A 24,004-nucleotide genomic window follows, 5' to 3' on the forward strand; every position below is an offset into this window, starting at 1 on the left:
GAAAGTCAAATTTTCTATTCAGCTCTGGTCTTTTCAATGAGAAAGCTTGAAAGTCCTCTATTTCATTGAAAATCCATATTTTGCCTTGGAGCATGATACTCAGTTTTGCTGGGTAGGTGATTCTTGGTTTTAATCCTAGCTCCACTGACCTCCAGAATATCGTATTCCAAGCCCTTCGATCTCTTAATGTAGAAGCTGCCAGATCTTAGGTTATTCTGATTGGGTTTCCACAATACTCAAATTGTTTCTTTCTGGCTGCTTGCAGTATTTTCTCCTTGATCTGGTAGCTCTGGAATTTGGCAACAATATTCCTAGGAGATTTCTTTTTGGATCTATTTGAGGAGGCGATCGATGGATTCTTTCAATTTCTATTTTGCCCCGTGGCTCTAGAATATCAGGGCAGTTCTCCTTGATAATTTCTTGAAAGATGATATCTAGGCTCTTTTTTGGATCATGGCTTTCAGGTAGTCCAATTATTTTTAAATTATCTCTCCTGGATCTATTTTCCAGGTCAGTGGTTTTTCCAAGGAGATATTTCACATTGTCTTCCATTTTTTCATTCCTTTGGTTCTGTTTTATAATATCTTGATTTCTCATTAAGTCACTAGCTTGCACTTGCTCTAATCTAATTTTTAATGTAGTATTTTCTTCAGTGGTCTTTTGGACCTCCTTTTCCATTTGGTTAATTCTGCCTTTCAAGGCATTCTTCTCCTCATTGGCTTTTTGGAGCTCTTTTGCCATTTGAGTTAGTCTATTTTTTAAGGTGTTGTTTCCTTCAGTGTATTTTTCAGTATTTTTGGGGTCTCTTTTAGCAAGTTATTGACTTGTTTTTCATGGTTTTCTCACATCCTTCTCCTTTCTCTTCCCAGTTTTTCCTCTACTTCTCTAACTTGCTTTTCCAAATCCTTTTTGAGATCTTCCACAGCCTGGGATCAGTTCATGTTTTTCTTGGAGGCTTTTGTTGTAGTCTCTTTGACTTTGTTAACTTCTTCTGTCTGTATGTTTTGGTCTTCTTTGTCACCAAAGAAAGAATCCAAAGTCTGAGACTAACAAACCATCAGGTTTGATTTAATATAGGCCTGTGATAAAAGTTTCCAGTAGATTTTTAGATATGGAGAATCCTGGAAAGGGAGGGGTCATGATGCTTGTTGGGTACCTTCATGACACTTGTAGGTCTCCCAGGGGTGGGTGTTAGGATTGGACTACCAATTCTCATCTAGTCCAACTCACTCCTTTTATAGGAAACTGAGGTCTGGAGAAGTAAAATGACTTTCTAGGCTAATAAATGCAGCTAAACCACAGCTAATAAATGGAAACACCATGGCTGGAGCTGACATTTCCTCACTTTTCTTCCACTGCCCTTTCTCTCATCTCCTGCTTCCTCTGCTTGCTATTAGCATTTGTAGGACATAGAATGATGGAGTTTTAAAAGAGGCTAGAATTGAATAAGAAATCAACTCTGGCAAGTCACAATCCTACACAGTTACAGCTATGTGAGCTCAGGCAAGCAACTTCACCTCTGTGAACCACAATCTCCTTGTCCTTGAAATGGGGATAGTAGCACATTTGTTCTACTTGCCCTCCAGGATTGCTGTGAAAAAAGCAGTTTGTAACCTGTAAATCCCTATACAAATGTAAGCTATGAGGCAACATGGTGTAGTGGAGAGATAGCTAGTTTAGAGCTCGGAACACTTAGTCCAACCTCTGACACATACTGACTGGGTAACTCTGGGCAAGTTATTTAACCTCTGAGGGCTCTAGACAACTCTCTAAGACTATAATTTGCAGAGAAGTTTCCAGCTTGCTTTGGTAAAAGGAGTTTTCATTAGTAAAGTGATCAAAGATCTCATCCCTATTCACTATTTGTTGTTGTTGTGTTGTTTGCAGTTGTGTATGATTCTTTGTGAGCCAATTTGGGGTTTTTCTTGGAAAAGATACCTGAGTGGTTTGCCGTTTCCTTCTCCAGTCCATTTTACAGATAAGGAAACTGAGGCAAACAGGGTTAAGTGACTTGCACAGGGTCACACAGCTAGCAAGTGTCTGAGGCCAGATTTGAACTGGCGAAGAGGAGTCTTCCTACCTCCAGGTCTGGCCCTCTATCCACTGAGTCACCTAATTCCCCTACTATGATTATGTAATAGCATTGAAAAGTTTCCCATATGAGTCCTCCAAACCACCCTATGTACTACCCCTGCCCCACACACTGCAACTAGTCTCACTCCTCTAAAACAAAGAGGAGTGGGTTGTGCCTCTGTGGCCACCTTTGTCGGCAAGGGGAAATGCTAGTCACCCACCTATTTGCTGATTGACATTATCCACTTGTCACTCCCTACAGGCCACTCAAAGGTACAGCCCCTTCTTGCATTCTGAACAAGCCATTTCTATTCAGCAGCATTCTGCCTTACACGGTGTTGGAAAAACATTTTTTTTTTCTAAATGAAGAAAAACCTTCCCCGTTTTCTTCCCCAGAAACCTGCCATTTCACAAGATAAAGGCAAATTAAGTTTCACATGTATTTCTATTTTGTTCTTGCTGAGAGGAGTTTATTCATGCTGAGAGGTGTACAATTTAAGGGTACCCGTCTGAAGAAAATGGATTCAGTCTCCCATTAAAAGCATGAAATTTGTTGGTACCAGTATATATCTGTCTCCTTGCAGTCTCTGAGAGTCAACCAGGGCATGACAGCTGTCTAAACAGTGTAGCTACAGCAGGCAAGGGAGAGAGTGCTCAAAGTTCAAGATGATAGTCTCTGAAATTCATTACCTTTGGAGTTCTGCCTGAACTCAGGGTTGTAATCTCCAGCCTCTCATCTCTTCTTCAGTATATCTGGACTTTTTTTTTCTTTTGTAACAAACCCTCTCACATGGTGCTGAATGTGTGTGTCTTGTGGGATGGGTTAAGGAGGGGAACTTGTTTTTGTGGCTTCAATTTAACTTTAGGTGAGTATTGTACCTCCCTTCCCTATCCCTTTCTCTGTCCCTTGGTCATTTCTATCCTGGAACCCTTCCATCCCCAGAAAGAAGGGAGGGGGATGAGAGAATCAGGTAAGTTGTATATTTGGGTGGTAACTTATTAGTTTTGTTTTTTCCTTTCTTTATTCCCTACTTAGACAATAAACCCAAGGTCTATAATTCAAGAAGTTTCTCTAGTACCTCCAATTGATATATAGCTCTAAGCAGAGGGAATTTGTATATAGAGAGGGTCAACAAGGCTGAATTGGAACTCAAGTCTTCCTGACTCCAGGGCTGGCAATCTATCCACTGTGACACCGAGTTGTAAGATGCTGAACCACAAATTTTTCCAAATACAGTTGTTTGATCTTGTCTTCCAATGTATTGTCTATCTATAGTCTCAGTCCTAGTTGTATGTACTGATAATACTAACTTGAGTTTCTCATTTCATTGAATATTATAATCTCTACAGTAAGTTTGTCATCTGCTTCAATTGGCTAGTACTGTCTGTGCCCCTAATGAGGTCAGTTAGTATTCTTACATAGCTAGTCTTGGCTGAGCAACTGCAGATACTATTAAGAAGGTTTTACAGTGTTGCCACACAATACAATAAACACAATACCATCTGTAGGCAGAAGCATCTGTAAAACTGCTTCATCTATAGAGAATTCTCTCTTGTATCTGGATATTATGCAGAAAACTATTAAACACCTTTAGTAAGCATACATCTCCCTGTTTTTTCCTTGATGTTAGGATTAATGAGAAAGTAATTTCTGTCATTGTGTATGTTGCAGAATTGTGATTGATGTTAATATATGGATGTGACAGTACTGTATTTGAAGAGAATCTCTGACTGAATTTTTCTTTAATAAGTTAAATACTTTTAAAACAAGCAGTGAACAATAAATACTTGAGGACCTTATATTCCCTATGCTGTACTTCTTGGACAATTTTATGTGAGATGATCTAATCTGCTATGGGAAATAATATGTGAATGATTTACATGTTTCCTTCTTATATTTTCATCATAGATATCCTCAATGCATGAATAGACTACTCTAATATAAAGATTTTATAGCTATGAGAAGGTACATATATAAGTAGGTACATTAGTTAGGTATTTTAATTGGTGATAGTTTCCTAGTACAGATTTCTTCCATATATACTTGGTCAGTTCAACTGGTTTTCCTGACTTCAACATTGTTATGTGTCATTGCCACTTCCTCAAGTAGCACTTTAGATGATGATATGGTAGAGTCCAAATTCAATGGTTCCACCATTTTCACCGATGAGAACAGATGATCACATTAGCACCATCAGTCCTATTCATTATCCTCCTTCCAGGTTCATCTACATGAATTCTTGGGATGATTCAGCTTACTTAGACCTCATGCCAAGCTTTCTGTAAGCTTGTTTTCTCCTACACAGCTTTTTTGCTGTTTTGTTAAGCAGGGCTAATATTAATCTTCTATCCTCCTCCATAATGTTTTGCAAATGAGCCTTTATCCAAATTGATGTTCTTGTTTGTCACCTCTTTCTACATGGCAAACAGACCAAGTATTTGCTGACTTCAGGAGTTTCTTGGCTCTTTATGCCTCCATTGTATGGCTGCTGTTTTGTACTATTTTCAATTTTCAAAAATAATGGTGATAGTAAAATCAATGGCTTTTCTTTTGTCAATTTCCCATTTTTTGGTATTGGCATTGCCTTTTTAAAAATCTTATTTGAAACTACTAAAATTACATGAAGCGTTATCATCCTTTTTTAAATGTGATATTGATTTTGACCTTGGTTCTCAGTCAATTATTTCATTATACCTAGTTAATTATAAAATGACTCCCATATTGATAATTAGTATTTTCTTATCTGTTATAATTGAGTCAATTTCATCCATAGAGATATAGGGTAGAAGTCCAGAGCTGCACACTTCTATTCCTTGTAATTTTCTTCTTAAGTTATTTACAATGTACAGGAATATACAAGGGCTTGGTCTATTAATTTTCTTTAACTGAATCTATATCTCCCAACATACTGTTCTTCCTCGCACCCATTTTTTTAATTTAAATTCACCAAGTATCAGGTTATATGTTGACTCAGTTCAGAGGACAAACTTTAATTTTAAAATAATTTTTACTGATAGGTTTTCCCTTTGTATCACCTACATTTCCTAACGTATTTCCCCAGAGAGATACCTCATAACAAAGAATAATAAAAGAGAACCACCCTCTAGCAAAACCAATCAATGCATCAAAATATCTGACATTATGTGAAGTGTTCCACACTTGGAATTTCTCCCCTTTCCATCTCCTGCCCCCAAAAGAGAAATATCTTTTCATATTTTTTGGGACTAAGCTTGGTCATTATAATTTCATGGCAATTCTTTCAATTGTTCTGTTCTTTTTTTCCACCTGTCATTTGTGTATTGTTTTCCTGGTTGCATTACATCCATTCATGTGAATTTCCATGCTTTTCTGTATTCATCATGCTTGTCATTTTTTATAGTACAGCAATGTTCTATTTCATTCAAGTGCCACAATTGGTAGCCATTCTCCCTTCAACGGGCATCTACTTTGTTTTCAATTCTTTGCTCTTCTGGCTACTACAAACACACATAAAAACACAGTTACTATAAGCAGTTTGGAGTGTGTGTGAGCTTTTCTTTTTACCATTAATCTCCTTGAGGTATATAGCTAGTAGCAGAATCTCTTTATCAAAGGGTGTGAAGATTTTAGTAGTAGTAGCTAACATTTGTATGGGTAAGTATGTATCTCTACGACTTTAAGTCTTGCGAAACACTTCATCCTCTCATTAGATCTTCACAACAATCCAGTGAAATAGATCGTTTTAAATTCAGTCGATTCTTAAGTTCTTCAAGGGAATGCTCTGCCTTTCATTGTCTACAATAGATACTACTAAGTTGCGATTATCCGATGGGTTGGCTCTCTTATGTGTATCATGAATGTGAAAGAAGATGTTTAAGGGGGTCATGAGAAGATAAAGAAGATATTATTTGATGCCTTTGGACATATGATCTAGCTCCTCTGTTTCCTTTTCATCATTTTTTTGTGGGGGGTGGGAGGAGAACCTATGATCCTTCAATTTCCCTGTTGTTATTTCAATCATGTCCAACTCTTTGGGAATTCAGCTGGGGTTTTCTTGGCAAAGACACTGGAATGGTTTGGCATTTTCTTCCCCAGCTCATTTTACAGTTGAGGAACTGAGGCAATTGGGGTTAAGTGATTTGCCCAGGGTAACGCAGCTAGTATGTATCTGAGGCCACATTTGAACACAGGGCCTTTTGATGCCAGGGCCAGCACTATGCTATCTACCTACTTCCCCATCCTTCAGTTTACTTGTGTTTTATGGTTTCTTTTGTAGAGAGTATTCAAATGGATATGATTTAATTCTTCCAGGTATATATTCAGTTGGTTATTGAACAAAGACTTCACATTTAGATCACCAACGATTAAATTCATCTTTCTAGGTTATCTAAAAATGTGTGATTCTTAGCACTTTCAGTCCCCTTGTCTGCCATTCCACCAAAGAAAGGGCCATACAATATTGAGGGAAATTTTGTACTTTTATCTATTTCATGGGTCACTGTGGACCAAAGTCCATCTCCTAGCAGCCACCCTTCTGGTTGTATCTCTACCCACTTAGCTAGGCAGGTATTCAGATAACGGCTCCCTATTTTTGGAATAATACTTGAAGCCTTTCCAATTTATTTGAAGCTACCAGAGTTTATATTCCACTAGCCTAGACTTCAAAGACAAAGAGTCACTTCCCCATTATAACTAACTATAATTACAATTTTTATAGAGTGATTTAGATAGAACTTTTATAGAATAATTTTCAAATCATTTTTTGTACATAATATCATACATTTGAATGATTAAATGCACTGATGAAGTACTTTTATGGAGGCAGTCTTAAAAAAGGATTTTTTTACAATCATTAGAAATTTTATTTGGCATGTCAAATTTTCATTTGTCATATATTTATCCAGGCAAGTGCTGGGGGTTCCTCACCTGGGTTTCACAGATTTCAGGGAGTCCATGAACTTGGATAAGGAAAAAATAACATCTTTATTTTCACCAACCTTTGGTTTCCTTTGTAATCTATATATTTTATTCTTTTACAAACATTATTCTGAGAAGGTTAAACCATAATTTTAACCAGTCTGTGAAAGAGGTGCATGATGCATTAAAAAAGGTTAAGAGCCCCTGATTTAAGCCATCATATAAATTTGAAAAAGAACACTATCTTCTTTTACTTCTTGTACTTTCCAGAATACTATCTTCTTTTACTTTAAGACTAAGAAAATAACTGCATCTGCCTATGGATAATTTTATTTTACAGACTCAGGTTGCAACGAAAACCATATGATAAGGGATGAAATGGAAGTTGGAAGAAATTAAATTTCTCCATTATCTCTGGCACCTGATTCCTGTTAGGATCTTGGGCTATGGGCCAAGGCTTATTTGCAAGGTTTAATTACCTAGAGAAATTAGTAGCAGGGCTTTTAACAGACCAAATATTTGTTTCTTGGCTAGTCATTGTCTTGGTATATAATTATAACTTCCATTTCTATGGAGCTTTAGACTTTTCAAAAGTTTTTTTAAAATATAATATCATCAATTTTATCCTGATAGTGGTGGGGAAGGTAGTCCTGGCAGGACCAACTCTTAAAAAAATTGTGAGGTAGGCACAATGTTTGATGTCATCACATTTCTCTTCAGATTCTTCTCCCTCCTGAAACCTCACACCAATCTAGCCCTCCCTCAGCTTCCTATATGGTGCTCATTTTGTTGAAACTCTTATTCTCATCTGGCTGCCACTTAATTGCAGGTTTATGTGGATCCCCAGATCTCTAGAGGTGGAAGAACTCTAACAGATCCCAGTGTTCTCCACATTTTTTTTTATCATGGAACCCTTGGGCAGTGTGGGGAAACCTATGGTCCCCTTCTCAGAATCACATTTTTAAATAAATAAAAAACATTGAATTACACCAGAAACCAATCATACTGAAATACAACTATCAAAATATTGGGAAAAAGTTCATAGACCCAAGGTTAAGAATCTCTGATGCAACCTTCTCTTCCTACCTCCCACCCATTTTACTGATAAGTAAGCTGAACTTGCTAAGGTATTGTTTGATCATAGCTTAAGGGGTGATATATCCAAATAGTATTTATATTTTAATAGATAATTCTCAAAGAAAAACAAGTTTCAAATTCCCAGAGAATTGTTATTGTCCTATCTCCAATGGTAGGAGGAGAGGTAAGGAAGAAGGGGCATGGGAGAATGTGAAGCATGCTCACAAATCACATTTATTGGTGCTGCCCATTCTGCTTACGTATGAAGTTAGCTCCAATAGAAAGTAAAATAATATTACAGTTTTAGAGCTTAAAGAGCCCTGGAAATCTATCTAGTCCAAATCAGTTAGTCAATAAGCATTTACTCAGTACCTATTTTGTATTAGCCACTGTGCTAAGGGCTGGGGATACAAAGACAGTCCCTGCTCTCAAGGGATTCACAATCTAATAAGGAAGACAACATGCAAGCAACTATATATAGTACATATGCGTACAAAAATGACTTACAAATAGGGAAGGCAATCAAACTAAGGATATTTGAGGAAGGCTTCCTGTGGAAGGTTGGATTTTACCTGTGACTTGAAGGAAACCAGGAGGTATAACTAAGGAAGAAGAGCATTCCAGGCATAGGGGAGAACCAATGAAAATGTCCAGAATCTCCAGATGGAGTGCCTTGTTCAAAGAACAGCAGTAGGCCAGTATCATTGGATCACAGATTACGGGGGAAGAGGTGTAAGATATTTAAAAATAACTGGAAAGGTTGGTAGAGGGAGGTGTGGGACAGATAAAGAAACTCAGGGTAAGGTGCTTAACCAGTCACACTGCTAGTATCTGAAGTAGAATTTGAACCCATCTTACTAATTCCCAGTCAAATACTCTAGCCACTTTACAGATTGGGAAACTAAGTCACAGGCGTGACTTGCCAAGAGTCATAGCAGTTGATGACAGAGGTAGAAGCCAAGTTTCTTAATTCCTGCTTTAGTATTCTTTCCTCTATACCATATTGTTTCTTTGAACAAACTCAATATTTTTTTTAAATGAAAACATAAACCCATTCTGCCCCAATCAAACCAAAAGATTTTGTAATTGAAGGTCAAGGTGAAGAGCTGAGTGACAGCTTTCTTTTATTGTACAATGTGATAACATTTGATCCTCATGAGCATGGCAGTTTATCTAATTAAATAAAATTACTGTGAAAAGCAAAAAGGGAAAACAAAGCTCTCCAACATTATACAAAACAGAGTGCAAAACTCATTCTTGAACTGAGTTTTTAAATACAGCTATTGTCAAAGAAAATGATAACACTAATAATAGACTTAATTGTAATTTCAGGTGGCATCTGCTTATTTCAAAGATTTTCACCTACTGCTAATTGGAGTCATCTGTTTGGCAACATCAATAGAAAAATGGAATTTACACAAGAGAATAGCTTTAAGAATGGTGATGATGGTGGGTGTGAACCCTGTATGGTAAGTCCTCCATTTGCTATTCCCAGGTCTATATTTTGAAAAGAACATTTTGTGCAAAACAAATAAGCCCATAAGTAATGTAGAGCCAGAGAATTGTTTGTGTCACAGTATAATTCCTGACCCTTTTTCTTTCCCTCTGCTGAAATGAAACTGATATGTGATGCATTTGAGCTACCAGAGAAAGAACTTTTTTTCCTTTCACTGCAGTTCTAATTATAGGGGAGTTGGGATAAATGCCCACCTCTGTCTCACCTTTTTTCTCTCATTGAAAGCCAAAGCTGAGAAAAGTACTGAACCACAGCAGACAAGATTGATATCCTTCAAATCTGTTACCAAGTAGACCTTGTTTATGGACTGGCTATACTGTTCTCATGGCAGATATAACACTGAAGTTCCTTGATCATGCTCAGTTAGGTTATCGTGATCAAAAGAAGCAGAAAAGAGCAACTATGGCTGAATAAGTCTTTGGTCAAAATTTCACTTTTTTCTTAAGCCAACAGGTGAAAAGTAAAACACTTGGTCAACCAGTTGCATCTGCAGAATGTGAAATAATACATTATTTCTTCACTAAATAGGCTAATTTATTTATTTTTCCTTCATCAAATTCACAATTCACAGACAAACACAGTCCATCCCTTGGTGAAGTCATGGTTACAAGGAAAGCAGAGCTTCTGATCTCAAAGGCATAGAAGGAATAGCTTTATGCTCTAAGACATTCTGTAGCCAGTCCCATTCTTTATTTGAATGTCATAAAGTGGTATTGAATTTAATGCAAAAATCCATTTCAGGTTAGGCATCCATTGGTGTGCTATCAATTATAAAGCAAAGTTACTTCCCTAAAAAAGAGCTCAAAGGGGATCATTTGTGGTTCATGTGTTTTACTGGTGCTCTTCAAAGGAAAAATACTTTGTGTCAGCTCTGTTCCCTGAAATTTTTAAATGGTTGTTTTTTCAAATGGAAATTTTTCCCCATCAAAAGAAAATACTCTTGAGGATTTCTTATGTTGCTATAAAAATGGCAGTGACCCAAAGGACAGGTGAAACACCACTGAGAAAAAAAGAGTTGTCACCAATGTCTCTTTTCCTTGTCCCACCCTAACTCAGAGATGTTTCAATTGATTGCCTGGGGGGAGCCCCATTAGCTATGTGGTTGAGAAGTACTTAATTGGAGGGTTTTTTCTACCACCAAGAGTTTTAACTAGAGTTATTGTTCCTCTTTAATGCCATTTGCTAAAGGGTCCATTAATGGCTTGCCAGCATCATGAGTGAAATGCACTAATATTTTTTGGCTTACATTTTCATTGTAAAGTATCATTTTGTATTAATTTTTTTTCATTGTGCCAGATTGTAATGCACCAAGTGTGGTAATCAACACATCAAGAGGGCATGGCTACTTCACGTATTTGTAAGCCATTTAGGCAATTTCCTAAAATTATGCGAGGCGGTGCTTCAGATTTTTGGGGGGCCGGGGTGGGGACAGTCTATTGATGACAAGTTAGATCTTATCTAGGCATGTGTGTGTGTTATTTATTTTATTATTAAAATCTACATAGGTCCCTCTAAAGAAATGTGTGTAACAATGTTTTAAAGGAAGGGGGAAACTACTAAAGAAGTTGAATAGGGCCTTCTTAACTATCCACCATAAGGGAGAATTGGGAGAACAAGAATAACCAGAATCCACAGACAACTGTAAAATTACATTTGGATCGTAAATTATACCCCTTTCCACTACCAAACTTTGTGCCAGAATGGTTAACAAACAACAAATGATTTGTTTTCCCTTTCCTTGTCCATTCTTGTCAGAGGTTTTAATAAGTACAGGAATGCCCAAGAAGGAAAGAGAGAGAATGAGAAGCAATGCGGCATGGCAGATAGAGCAGTCCATTGGGAAGCAGATAACCTGAGTTCAGATCCCCACTCTGCTACTTTCTCCTGTGTGACCATGGACAAGTCTTTTAATCTCTCTGGCACTCCATTCTTATACCTATAAAATGAGGGATCTTGTCTTGATGGTCTTTGAGTTCACTTTCAGTTTTAATTACTCTAAGTAAGGGATATTGAAGATGCCAGGCTCATCCACTGCATCCCAGGCCATCACTAGTCATCTTGACTTTTGTCTTGCCCCTGGACTTTGATGACTCTGGAAGAGAGAATGAGGCTGAAGACTTTGTGCAACTCTGACTCACTTAAATCCAATTCATGAATGAATCAAGACATCACACCATGATGTCATTGGTCTTCTTCAAAAAGGAAAGATGAGCAACAACTACAAGCAATGGGTCAGTGTGATCAGCTTCCCCAATTCAAGAGTTGACCTCTTTGTTGTCATGGACAGTAGGAACTAGAGGTAGGGATGGTCCGTGTTCAGCAGTATTCAGATAAATGTGTAATTGATGAACTATGCCTCTATACCCCAGACTCATAGGACACTGAAAAGAAATGACAATTCTGAGCTCCTCTAGGACAGGTATCCTTGTGACAGTGTGCTATGCATTGCTTTTGTTTCTGCACAGCTTTGATTAGATTCTCAGTTCCCCATCTTGGTAGAATGCTAATACTTGGTGATTTTGAAAGGCTACTTTTCAATGTACATTCAGCATTCCTTATAATGAAATAATATGTAGCTAACCAATCCTGATGGAACAATAACAGACTAAAGGCCCTTTCATTTCAGGCTTACGCTGGGGTTCATGATCAGCACTGCCTTCTTGTCTATGTGGCTTAGCAACACCTCTACTGCTGCCATGGTGATGCCCATCGTAGAGGCTGTAGCTCAGCAGATCATCAGTGCTGAAGCAGAGATTGAGGCCACACAGATGACTAATTTCAGTGGACCTACCAACCATGGATTGGAAATTGATGGTATCAAGTTTCAGTATGGCCACAGTAAGATCTAATAGGGCAAGGAACCTTAAACTCAGGAATTCTGGGGTGCATTCTCAGCTAAGCTGTCATTGGACTTTATGACTTTAAACTTTCTACATTCACTCTCTTTATCTACACAAAAGGAATAACACCGTATTTGTGTACAACAGCTTCTATTACCAATCAATGCTTTTATTTATACCATAGAAATAGTTATAATATATGTAGTTGAAAGAATATTCAATCAGGAGACAGATTCAAATCCTGGCTCTGGCATTTACTATTAGTGGGAATCTGCAGAAGTCATTTAATGTCTCAGCCTTTGGTTCCTCTTCTCTGAGGTGGGTCTACTGTTACTTTTAGAAAACTGTGAAAAAAGTGCATTTGTAAATTGCTATATGGAAGTAAGCTCTTCTTATTCATGATCAGGTCAACACATTTAGAATTAGATGGGACCCTAGAGCTCATCTATTTCAACTTCTCATTTTACAAATGAAGAAATTGAAATTTACAGAAGTTAAGCAACTTTTCCAGGGTTACCCATGTAGCAAATAGAAGAGCAGGGAATGGAACTCAGGTCTTGTGACTTCAAATTTAAAATTCTCTCCATTGTACCTTACTGTTCATTCAGTACCCATGATTTATTAAATGCTTACTCTGTCCAAAGCAACATGCTAGGCACTGGAGGAAGCATAAAGTTTAAATAAAACATTTTCCCTGCTTTCATGGAATTTATAGTCTAGCAGAGGTAGTGTATAAAGCAAGACAGTAAGGAATTACAATATGCATTATATGGTAAGGGTATTAAAGAGCAGCAAATACAATGCTAGATGGAGAGTGAAGGGTAAGGTCATTACCAACTTGGAGAACAGGAAAGGTCACATAAAAGAAGTAGAATTAGAGTTGGGCTTTAAAGGATCAGTAGAATTCAGCAAGCAAAAGGATAGAGCGGCGGCATTCCAGGCGTAGGGAAGGGTAATTATTAGGAAAAATTGCCATAATAGGAGCAAGATAGCCTGACTCTTACAACTACTACCCATTCTTCTCAGCGAAAGCCATCACTTCATCTGTAGATCTTCTCCATTGTCCTTCCCTCACACATCTTCCCCTGCCCTGAGTTAAACCTACCAGTATGCTATCTAGGGTCTTATAATCTCTTTGCATTCAGCACCAGCCATTACCATGGCTGCACCTGCCTGACAGGACATCCTCACAAAAAATTTTACTTCTTGCCATTTATATCTGCCTCCTCCCCAAAACCAAGGAAAATAAGGAAGGGAATTTATGTTTATAGAAATTGATTGCCTTTTTAATTGCTGGATAAAAATATTTTGTTGCTAGATAGAATTTATTTTCATTCTTCTATCAATCCTCTTTTCTCAAGCCTCTCTACAATTCCTTCTTCCTTCCCAGATGCCTACTTTGTTTGTCTTTCTTTCAATTAATGTCTTGCAGAAAGTGATGACTGCCTTGAAAAAAATGACCTGAAAGAGAAAGCTCCTCCAGCTTCAAGGTAAATCACATAAATTCTTTAATTCAAATTTTCAAATAATATTTTAACAAAATTATGACCTATACCAATTTATTTTTTCAGATACCGTAATGATGCAAGGAAAAGCTCAGGCAAGATGGAGTCAGAAAAGGTACATTAAATTTGATTTTTTCCAAATAAGTTTGTATGAAGTCAATATGCTAGGTAGGCAGACAGTTGAGTATGTATTTCTAAATTCACATGGCAAATTAAGAGTTGTTTTGCTTCCCTAAGTCGAGCTAGTTTCTTGAGGCTCCATGCAGCCCTAAAGGTAGATTTCTTAAAATTTCCTAGCCAGCAACTCTTTTTCTACCTTGGAAAAAATTGTCATTAGTCTGTTACACACCCACCAGCATCATAATGATGGCAATGAGAATCTAAACAAGTATAGTATTAAGTCCATGACCCGCATTTTCTTTTCCTTTTTTAACTGAGATTTTGCTTGTTAAGCAGTCTTATTTTAATTAAGCTTTCATTCACTTCTTTCCTGTTTTGAGTGTGGAGGATGTTGTTAATCTTCATTGTAGATTATAAGGCCTCATTATGAGTCTAATGATGGAAAATGTTTCTATAGTTACTAGAGAGCTGTATTTATGATGTAATAGATTATATCTAGGTTTAAAAAAGTACCTATTGTCAAATAAAGGATGGAAGAAGTGCTAAAAATATCTTTAGATATTGAAGAAAGAAAGAAAACCTAGGAATTTATCACAGCAAATTCAGTTCTCAAAATAAATCAACATACTATATATAATATAAAAATACTCTACTAGGTTTCTCAGGAAACAATGTATTCTAAGACCACTGAAAAATAACATTGCATAGAAATAGAGCTATGGTAACCATGGCATTGGAAGTAGGAGTAGGGGGATATTAGTTTCTTCCAGACTATAATGCCTTGCTATATATGTCAATGTGGTGAAGGAAAAAAAATGTTGCTTATAGAAATCTTAAAGAACAGCAGTTTTTTTGTTCTGTTATAAAAGAAAGATAAACTTTTGAACTTTTGTCCCCAAAGTTGTAGAAACTGGACTTTTTTCAGATCCAAAATCTGATTGTTATGAAAAAATTATGAACTACATATATGTAAAATTCATTTAATACTGAAGGGTTATATCACATTAAAAATGGATTGAAATTTCATACATGCAGGGAGCTCCATGTGAGACATATTCTCCATCAATGCAAATTGGTACCTTCTCTGTAATTTAGTTTTAAAGAAGTGTCTTGGGCACTGAGATACCTCTTATCCAATTTCAATAATTTTTATAAACTTTTTTTCAGACATCTAGATGGTCTACAAAAGGTTTAATTAGAAATTCTTTTCATACACTGTTCTTGTAATTTAAATTTGGCAACTAGGGAAGGACCTTTTTTTTTTTTTGAAAAGGAGAGAGTAGAAAAGGAAGATGAGTTGAAAGCCACTGCAATGGGCCAGATATAAGCTGAGAAAATTCTAAACAAGCCTTGGGGCTGTGAGACAGGAAAGGATAGAAGGATTTGGGGAAACACTATAAAAGAAGTGATAGAACCTAATGACTATGTAGAGCAAGAAAAGAGGAGAGGGTGAAGAGCTCTTCGAGATTTTGAGCTAAGAAACTTTAAAATACTTCAGTAGCTCATGCAATTAGGTAGGGGTTGAAAAATAAAGAAGGCATGTTTCATTTTGTATTAATTTATGTGTATGACTCTAGATATGTGCATGTGTGTGTGTGTGTAAATATGTATGCATGTGTATACACACATTTGGTCCTGACCTGTGAATTCTTCAATCTTTTTGGAACTTCTGGTATAGAAAATCTCTCCATCAATGCAGACTGGTAAATCATCTGAAACTTAGTCTTCATGACTTTCTTAGTGGAACTGAGAGGTTAACTCATCCTCCTCTTATTTTTTAAAAATTACATGACTTTAGCGATACTCTACCTAATAAACACATATATGTGCACATGCATACATTTATAATGTACATATATATTTAGTATACAACACATAAAATTGTATTCTACTTTATAAAAACTCACTTGGGCAAATTATGGTTTTCACTGATTTTAACAAGGCCCAAATACTGGGTGAAAGGACCATCCATTAATGATGTGAGTACATGAACACATGTAAGAATAAAAACATTATTCTTTATGCCAAGATTTTGTAACTGTCTCTTTGCTTTCTCTATCACGAAGCTCAGTGCTTGGCACATATTAGTTAACTTCATAAATCTTCACTGATTTAATGATTATCAGTGTGCAGCATTAATTTTTTAAAGTTTAATAGTATTTTATTTTTTTCCAGTTTCATGTCAAGAAAATTTTTAGCTTTAATTTTTCCAAGATTTTGAGTTCCAGATTTTTCACCCTCCTTCCCTTCCCTCCCCTCTTCTGAAAATGTTTGATATAGTTTATACATGTACTATCATGTAAAAGTAGTTCCATATTAGTCAAAGTTGTAAAAGAAGAACAGATCAAAAGAGGAATAGAGAGAATGAGAAAGAATAAAATAAGTGAAAAAATATGCTTCAATCTGCATTTGGAGTCCATCAGTTCTTTGTCAGGATGAGTCCTTTTTACTTGTCTTGGATCATTGTATTGCTGGAAAGAACTGAATCATTCATAGTTGTTCATCATATGGTGTTGCTGATATTGTGTACAGTGTTTTCCTGGTTCTGTTCATTTCACTTTGCATCAGTTTGTACAACTCTTTCCAAGATTTTCTGAAATCTTCCTGTTCATCATTTCTTATTGCACAATAGTATTTCATTACATTCATATACCACAGCTTGTTCAGCCTTTCTCCAATTGATGGGTCTCCCCTCAGTTTCCAGTATTTTGCCAGAACAAAAAAAACCTGCTGTAAATATTTTTGCACACATACGCCCCTTTCCCCTTTTTCATGATCTCTTTGGGATCCTATTAGTGGTACTGCTAGATCAAAGGGTATATACATAGTTTGGTTGCCTTTAGAACATAGTTCCAAATTGCTCTCCAGAGTGGTTGGATCAGTTTATAACTCCACCAGCAGTACATTGGTGTCCCAATTTTCCCATATCCTCTCCAACATTTATCATTTTCCATTTTTGTCATATTAGCCCATCTGATAGGAATGAGGTGGTATCTCAGCATTGTTTTAATTTATATTTCTCTAATCAAAAGTGATTTAGAGCACTTCTTCATATGCCTATAGATAGCTTTGATTTCTTCATCTGAAACTGTCTGTTGACCATTTATCAATCTGGGGATGACTTGCATTCTTATAAATTAGACTCAGTTCTCTATATATTTGAGAAATGAGGCCCTTATCAGAGACACTTGCTGTAAAGATTGTTTCCCAGCTTTCTGCTTTCCTTCTAATCATGGTTGCATTGGTTTTGTTTGTATAAACTTTTTAAAAAAAATTTAATATAATCAAAATTATCTATTTTATATTTTGTAATGCTCTCTGTCTCTTGTTTGGTCATGAATTCATCCCCTCCCCATAGATCTGACAGATAGACTATCCTTTACTCTTATGGTATCACCCTTTATGTTTAAATCATGCACCAATTTTCAACTTATCTTGGTATATGGTGTGAGAAGTTGGTCTATACCTAGTTTGTGTCATATTATTTTCTAGTTTTCCCAGAAGTTTTTGTCAAATAGTGAGTTCTTATCTCAAAAAAGCTGTGGTCTTTGTGTTTATCGAACACTAGATTACTATGGTCATTGACTACTGGGTCTTACATACCTAATCTATTCCATTGATTCACCACTCTGTTTCTTAAGCAGTACTAATTTTGATGATTACTGCTTTATAATATAGTTTGAGATCTGGTATTGTCAGGCTATCTTCCTTTGTATTTTTTCCCATTAAATCCCTTGATATGCTTGACCTTTTATTCTTCCAGAAGAATTTTGTTATTTTTTCTAGTTCTATAAAATAATTTTTGGCGGTTTGATTGGTATGACTGAATAAGTAAATTAGTTTAGGCAGAACTGTCATTTTTATTATATTGACTCGGTCTACCCATGAGCAAATGATATTTTTCCAATTGTTTAAATCTGACTTTGTGTGAAGTGTTTTGTAATTGTGTTCATATAGTTCTTGGGTTTGTCTTGGCAGGTAGATGCTTAAGTATTTTATATTATCTGCAGTTAATTTAAATGGAACTCCTCTTTCTCTCTCTTGCTGCTGGGTTTTATTGGTCATATAAAGAAATGCTGATGATTTATGTGGGTTTATCTTACATCTTGCAACTTTGCTAAAGGTGTTAATTATTTCAAGTAATTTTTTAGTTCATGCTCTAGAGTTCTCTAAGTATACCATCATATTATCTGCAAAGAGTGATAGTTTTGTTTCCTCATTGCCTATTATAATTCCTGCAATTTATTTTTCTTCTCTTATTGCTAATGCTAATATTTCTAGTATGATATTGAATAATAGTGGTGATAATGAGCATCCTTGTTTCACCCTGATCTTATTGGGAAGGATTCTAGCCTATCCCCATTACAGATAATGTTTGCTGATGGTTTTAGAGAAACACGCTTATCACTTTAAGGAAAACTCCATTTATTCCTATGCTCTCTAGTGTTTTTAATAAGAATGGGTGCTATATTTTGTCAAAAGCTTTTTCAGCATCTATTGAGATAATCATATGATTTCTTTTGGTTTTGTTATTGATATGGTCAATTATGTTGATAGTTATCCTAATATTGAACCAGCCCTGCATTCCTGGTATAAATCTCACCTGGTCATAGTGTATAATCCTTGTGATATATTGCTGTAATCACCCTGTTCAGATTTTATTCAGAATTTTTGCATTGATATTCATTAGGGAAATTGGTCCATAAATTTTATTTCTCTGTCTTAACTTTTCCTGACTTAGGTATCAGCACAATATTTGGGTCATAAAAGGAGTTTGGTAGGACTCCTTCTTCACCTATTTTTTCAAATAGTTTATATAGTATTGGAATTAATTGTTCTTTAAATGTTTGGTAGAATTCACTTGTGAACCCATCTGGCCCTTGGGATTTTTTCCTAGGGAGTTCATTAGTGGTTTGTTCTATTTCTTTTTCTAAGATGGGGTTATTTAGGCATCTTATTTCTTTATCTGTTAATCTAGGCGAGGGGTGAGGAACCTGTGGCCTTGAGGCCATATGTGGCCCTCTAGGTCCTCAAGCATGGCCCTTTGACTGAATCCAAACTTCACAGAACAAATCCTCTTAATAAAAGGATTTGTTCTGCAAAGCTTGGACTCAGTCTAAAGGCCATGCCCAAGGACCTAGAAGGCCACAGATGGCCTCAAGGCTGCAGGTTCCCCATCCCATCCCAGATAGGTAATTTATATTTTCTTAAATGTTCATTAATTTTGCTCAGATTGTCAGATCTATTGGCTTATAATGGGGCAAAATATTTCCTAATGATTGCTTTAATTTCTTCTTCATTGGTGGTGATTTTGCCCTTTTCATTTTTTTCATTTTTTGATACTGGATATTTGGTTTTCTTGCTTTTTTAAAATTAAATTAACTAATGGTTTATTTGTCTGATTGTTTTTTCCCCCATAAAACCTAGATTTATTTATTAGCTCAAAAGGTTTTTTTTTTACTTTCAATGTTATTAATCTCATTTTTGAGTTTCAGGATTTCTAATTTGGTGCATAATTGGGGATTTTTAATTTGTTCTTTTTCTAGTTGTTTTAGTTTCATGTCCAACTCATTGATCTGTTCTTTTTCAATTTTGTTGATATAGAATTTAGAGAAATAAAATTTCCCCTAAGTGTTGCTTTGGCTACATCCTATAAATTTTGGTGTGCTGTGTCAGTATTGACATTCTCTTTGATGAAATTATTGATTGTTTCTATGATTTGTTCTTTGACCCACTTATTCTTTAGGATTAGATTATTTAGTTTTTAATTAATTTTTAATCTATATTACCACCACCCTTTGTTGAATATAATTTTTATTGCATTATGATCTGAAAAGAATACATTTAATATTTCTGCCTTTTTACATTTGATTTTGAGGTTTTTATGTCCTATTATATGGTTAATTTTTGTGTAGGTGCCATATGCTGAGAAAAAGTTATATTCCTTTTTGTTCCCATTCAGTTTTCTCCAAAAGTCTATCATATCTAAATTCTATTTACCTCCTTAGTTTCTTTCTTATTTATTTTTGTTGGATCTATCAAATTCCAAGAGGGGACAGTTGAGCCTCCTCCCTCCTCCCCCACTATTGTAGTTTTGCTGTCTACTTCTTTCTGTAACTCACTTAACTTCTCCTTTAAGAATTTGGATACTGTACCACTTGGTGAATATATGTTTGTATAGATATCACTTCATTGTCTATGGCATCTTTTAGCAAGATGTATCTCTTAATAGATTCTGCTCCAGCCCCTTAACTTTACTCTATGTGTCCCTCTCTCCTTCAAGTGTGTTTCTTGTAAACAACATATTGTAGGATTCTGGTTTTTGATCCATTCTGCTATCCATTTCCTTTTATGGGAGAGTTCATCCCATTCACCATTATGATTACTACCTATGTATTTCCCTCCATCCTATTCTTCCTTCTGTTTGTCCTCTCTCTCCTTTCACCTTTTCCCTCCAGCATTTTGCTTCTGTCTACCACCTCCCGTGACCTGCCCTCCTTTCTGTCAGTTCCCACCCTCCCCATTTATTTGATCACCCCCCCCCCACCTCTACTTCCCTGTTGGGTAAGATAGATTTTTATATTCAACTGATTGTGTAGATGATTTCCTCTTTGAGCCAATACTGATGAGAGTAAGGTCCAAGACATGTTCATTGCCCACCCTCCCATCTTCCCCTTTACTGTAATGGGTGTTTTGCCCCTCTTTACAGGAAATAATTTACCCCATTCTACCTCTCCCCTCCTTCGGTACCCAGTGTACTCCTCTTTCTCATCCCTCAATTTTTTATGTCATTCTCTCAAATTCTCCTTATAACTGTACCCTCTATGTATATTCCTTTTAGCTGTAGTATTAGTGATATAAATTTTAAAAATTACAAGTATCTTCTTCCTGTGTGCAGATGTAAATAGTTTAGCTCTTTGAATCCTTTTTTTTAACCTGTTTATGCTTCTCTTGGGTCTTGATATTAGGGGTCAATTTTTGGTTTAGTTCTGGTCCTCTCTTTATGAAAGCTTGAAATCCTTCTATTTTATTGAATGACCATTTTCCCATTGATGTATTATCCTTAATTTTTCTGGGTAAATGATTCTTGGTTGTAGTCAAGCTCCTTTGCCTTCTGGAATATCATGTTCCATGACCCCCAGTTCTTTAATGTTACAGCTGCCAAGTCTTGTGTAATCCTGACTTGTGACCCGCTGATATTTTAATTGTTTCTTTCTGGCCACCTGAATTATTTTTTTCCTTGACCTAATAGTTCTTAAATTTGGCTATACTGTTCCTTTGAATTTTTATTTTGGGATGTCTTTCCTGAGGTGATCAGAAGATTCTTTCAATGCCCATTTTGCCCTCTGGTTCCAGGACATAAGGGCAGTTTTCCTTGATGATTTCTTGAAACATGCTGTCCAGGTCCTCCTTCGGATTATGGCTTTTAGGTAGTCCAATGATTCTGACTCTCCTGGATGTATTTTCCAGATCAGTTTTTTCCCATGAAGTATTTTACATTTTCTTACTTTTTTTATTCTTTTGAATTTGTTTGATTGATTCATGATGTCTCATAGAGTCATTAGCTTCCACTTGCTAAATACTAACTTTTAGGGTTTTGTTTTCCTCAATTAGCTTTTGTAATTTCTTTCCCATTTGGTCAATTGTACTTTTTGAGGAATTGTTTTCCTCAGTGGATTTTTGTATTTCCTTTTCCATTTGGCCAATTCTACTTTTTAAATTGTTTTCCAAGCTGTTGACTCTTTTTTCATAATTCTCTTGCACCCCTCTAATTTCTTTTCCCAATTTTTCTTCTACCTCTCTTGTGATTTTTAAGCTCCTTTTTAAACTCTTCCTGGGCTTGAGACCACTTTCTGTTTTTCTTTGAGATTTTGCCCATAGGTGTTTTGATGTTGTTTTCCTCTTCTGAGTTGGTGTCTTGGTCTTCCGTCACTATAATAACTTTCTATGGTCAAAATATTTTTTGTTGTTGTTTTTTCTCATCTTTTTCTTTTTTGGCCTTTTTCCTTTCTTTTAAATTTGATCTCTGCTCCCAGGGTGGAAGGGGCTCTGTCTCGGGCTTCTTGTGCAGTGGCTGCAGGTTCTGACCGTTTACCTGATGCTATTCTGATGTTGTCCTAAGGCTCACAGGGGATCTTTGTGTCTGCTGCTGTGCTGAGGGGGTGGGGTGGGAAATGGCTGGGGCTGCTGGAGGCTATAGGGGTCCAGAAGCTTACTTGGTGCTGAGCTGGTATCCTAGTGGAGGTATCTGGCATGTGCTGATGCCCAGTGGAGTTTTTCTGTGTTTTCCTGGGGCTGCACTGAAGTATATGGAAATCTGGCCACTGGAGGATGTCTGCCCACCCTGGGCTGCACAGCCCAGGGTTCTTGGAGCTGGAGTCCTCCAGTTCCCCTGGCTATGCTAAGGCACGTGTGGGGTTCTGATGTCATTGTTTTCCTGCTCCACCACACAGGATCAGGATCTCTTGCTGGTTTGCTGAGGTGGGGCTTGCTGGAACACTCCCTTCCCTGTAATGTGCTCCCTTTTTAACCAAGTGAGATGGACCTTTCTTGCCAGTCCTCCAAGTCTTCTGGGCTAAAAGCCCACTCCACTCCATCTTTCTGCTGGCTCTGCTGCTCCAGGATTTGTTCTGGGACACTATTTTATGACTGTTTGGAGGTGAATATGAGAGAGCTACAGTGATTTTATTGCTTCCTACACACCTTGGCTCCCGGAAGTCAACTGATTCTTCTATTGTTACAGGATTTATATGAATCAGACAGTTTTTAAATGCAGGTCTCTTTGACCTTAGGGTCAGCCTCTCTTTATTCATCTACCCTGTTTTTCTGACACTAGTGTGAAATTTCAAATGTAATCATTTGATACTTTGATAGATCACTGCTCTCCTCTATACGGCTAGTTCCTCTAAAGGTTAAAGTTATAAGCCATCTTTTCATGCCAAATACTTTTAGTCCAAGGCTTTCCAAGCAGTTCAGCCATAGTGCTGGGGGATGGATGGCTCTAGACTTCTTGATTGAGTATGGTTACCCTTGAAATGTGCAGGCTGTATTACTTTGCTTGTTCTTACTACACACTTACTACAAACCAACTCTTTTTTTAGATATACATCTTCCTTCCTGATGATATATTATTCTATATTGTTTTTCCTGTTTAGTTTTTTTGTTGACAATATGTCTGCCTACTCACACCTATATGCCTCTATCTTGCCTTTGGGGCAATCTGAAACTTAAATTCCTAGTGATTTTCCTGACTCAGCCATAAAACGTCAACAGAAGAGTTTGATTTTTCTTTTTAACCTAGATCTATGATTTTGTTGGTTTGATAAAATTCATACTTAGGAAACTCATTCTTCCAGTGTTCTACTCCAGTGCCCCACTGTAGTGTTAAGGTTACCCTAGGTTCTTGAAAGCTAAGTTAAAAGAACAAAAATTCTGACATCCTACTATACTGAAAAGTCTTCAAGTACATTCCAGGTAAAAGATCACATATGCTTTTTGAGGACCAGCCTAAGTGGGCATGGAAAGGCCATATAGAGCCTTTCACCAGTAGGGCCAGACCCTACTGTTGGATTCTTTGGCCATGGAGACTGGTGGAACAAAGAAAATCACAAAATAGCCCTCAGTCTTCTCTAACCACTTTCACTTCTATAATGACAGCGTCAGGATGGTGAGAAAGGGGTCAGAGGGTGCTAGGAATCACACAATTTTTAGATAGTCTATGAAAAAATTAAACATTGATGTTACTTTAAATATATTATCTCTGTCTAGTGTCCTAGTGAACATACTTATTAAACCAGAATACAAAAAAAAGGAAAATGGAACTAATAGGAAGGATGACTTACAGATTCTCCCCAGAGAAGAAAATGAGAGAAAGTTAATATGATATTAGGCTACGTCGAGAAAGGAATAAGGCAGTAAATGAAAGAATGAATGCAAAAGTAATTTTTAAGCACCTACTATGTGATAAGCGGCAGGT

The 24,004-nt window shown here is 36.6% G+C and overlaps 1 protein-coding gene across 1 annotated transcript in view; it reads left to right on the forward strand.

The window, feature by feature from the left end:
• SLC13A1 (solute carrier family 13 member 1) overlaps positions 1-24,004 on the forward strand; it is an 88,356-nt gene that overhangs the window by 24,463 nt on the left and 39,889 nt on the right. The window contains exons 3-6 of the mRNA XM_036760943.1: positions 9,380-9,516; positions 12,190-12,401; positions 13,836-13,893; positions 13,975-14,023. Coding sequence (XP_036616838.1) covers positions 9,380-9,516; positions 12,190-12,401; positions 13,836-13,893; positions 13,975-14,023 — 456 coding nt within the window. The remainder of the gene's footprint in view (positions 1-9,379; positions 9,517-12,189; positions 12,402-13,835; positions 13,894-13,974; positions 14,024-24,004) is intronic.

The sequence above is a fragment of the Trichosurus vulpecula genome, chromosome 5 (genome assembly GCF_011100635.1).
Source record: "Trichosurus vulpecula isolate mTriVul1 chromosome 5, mTriVul1.pri, whole genome shotgun sequence".
NCBI classification, from domain to species: Eukaryota; Metazoa; Chordata; class Mammalia; order Diprotodontia; family Phalangeridae; genus Trichosurus; species Trichosurus vulpecula.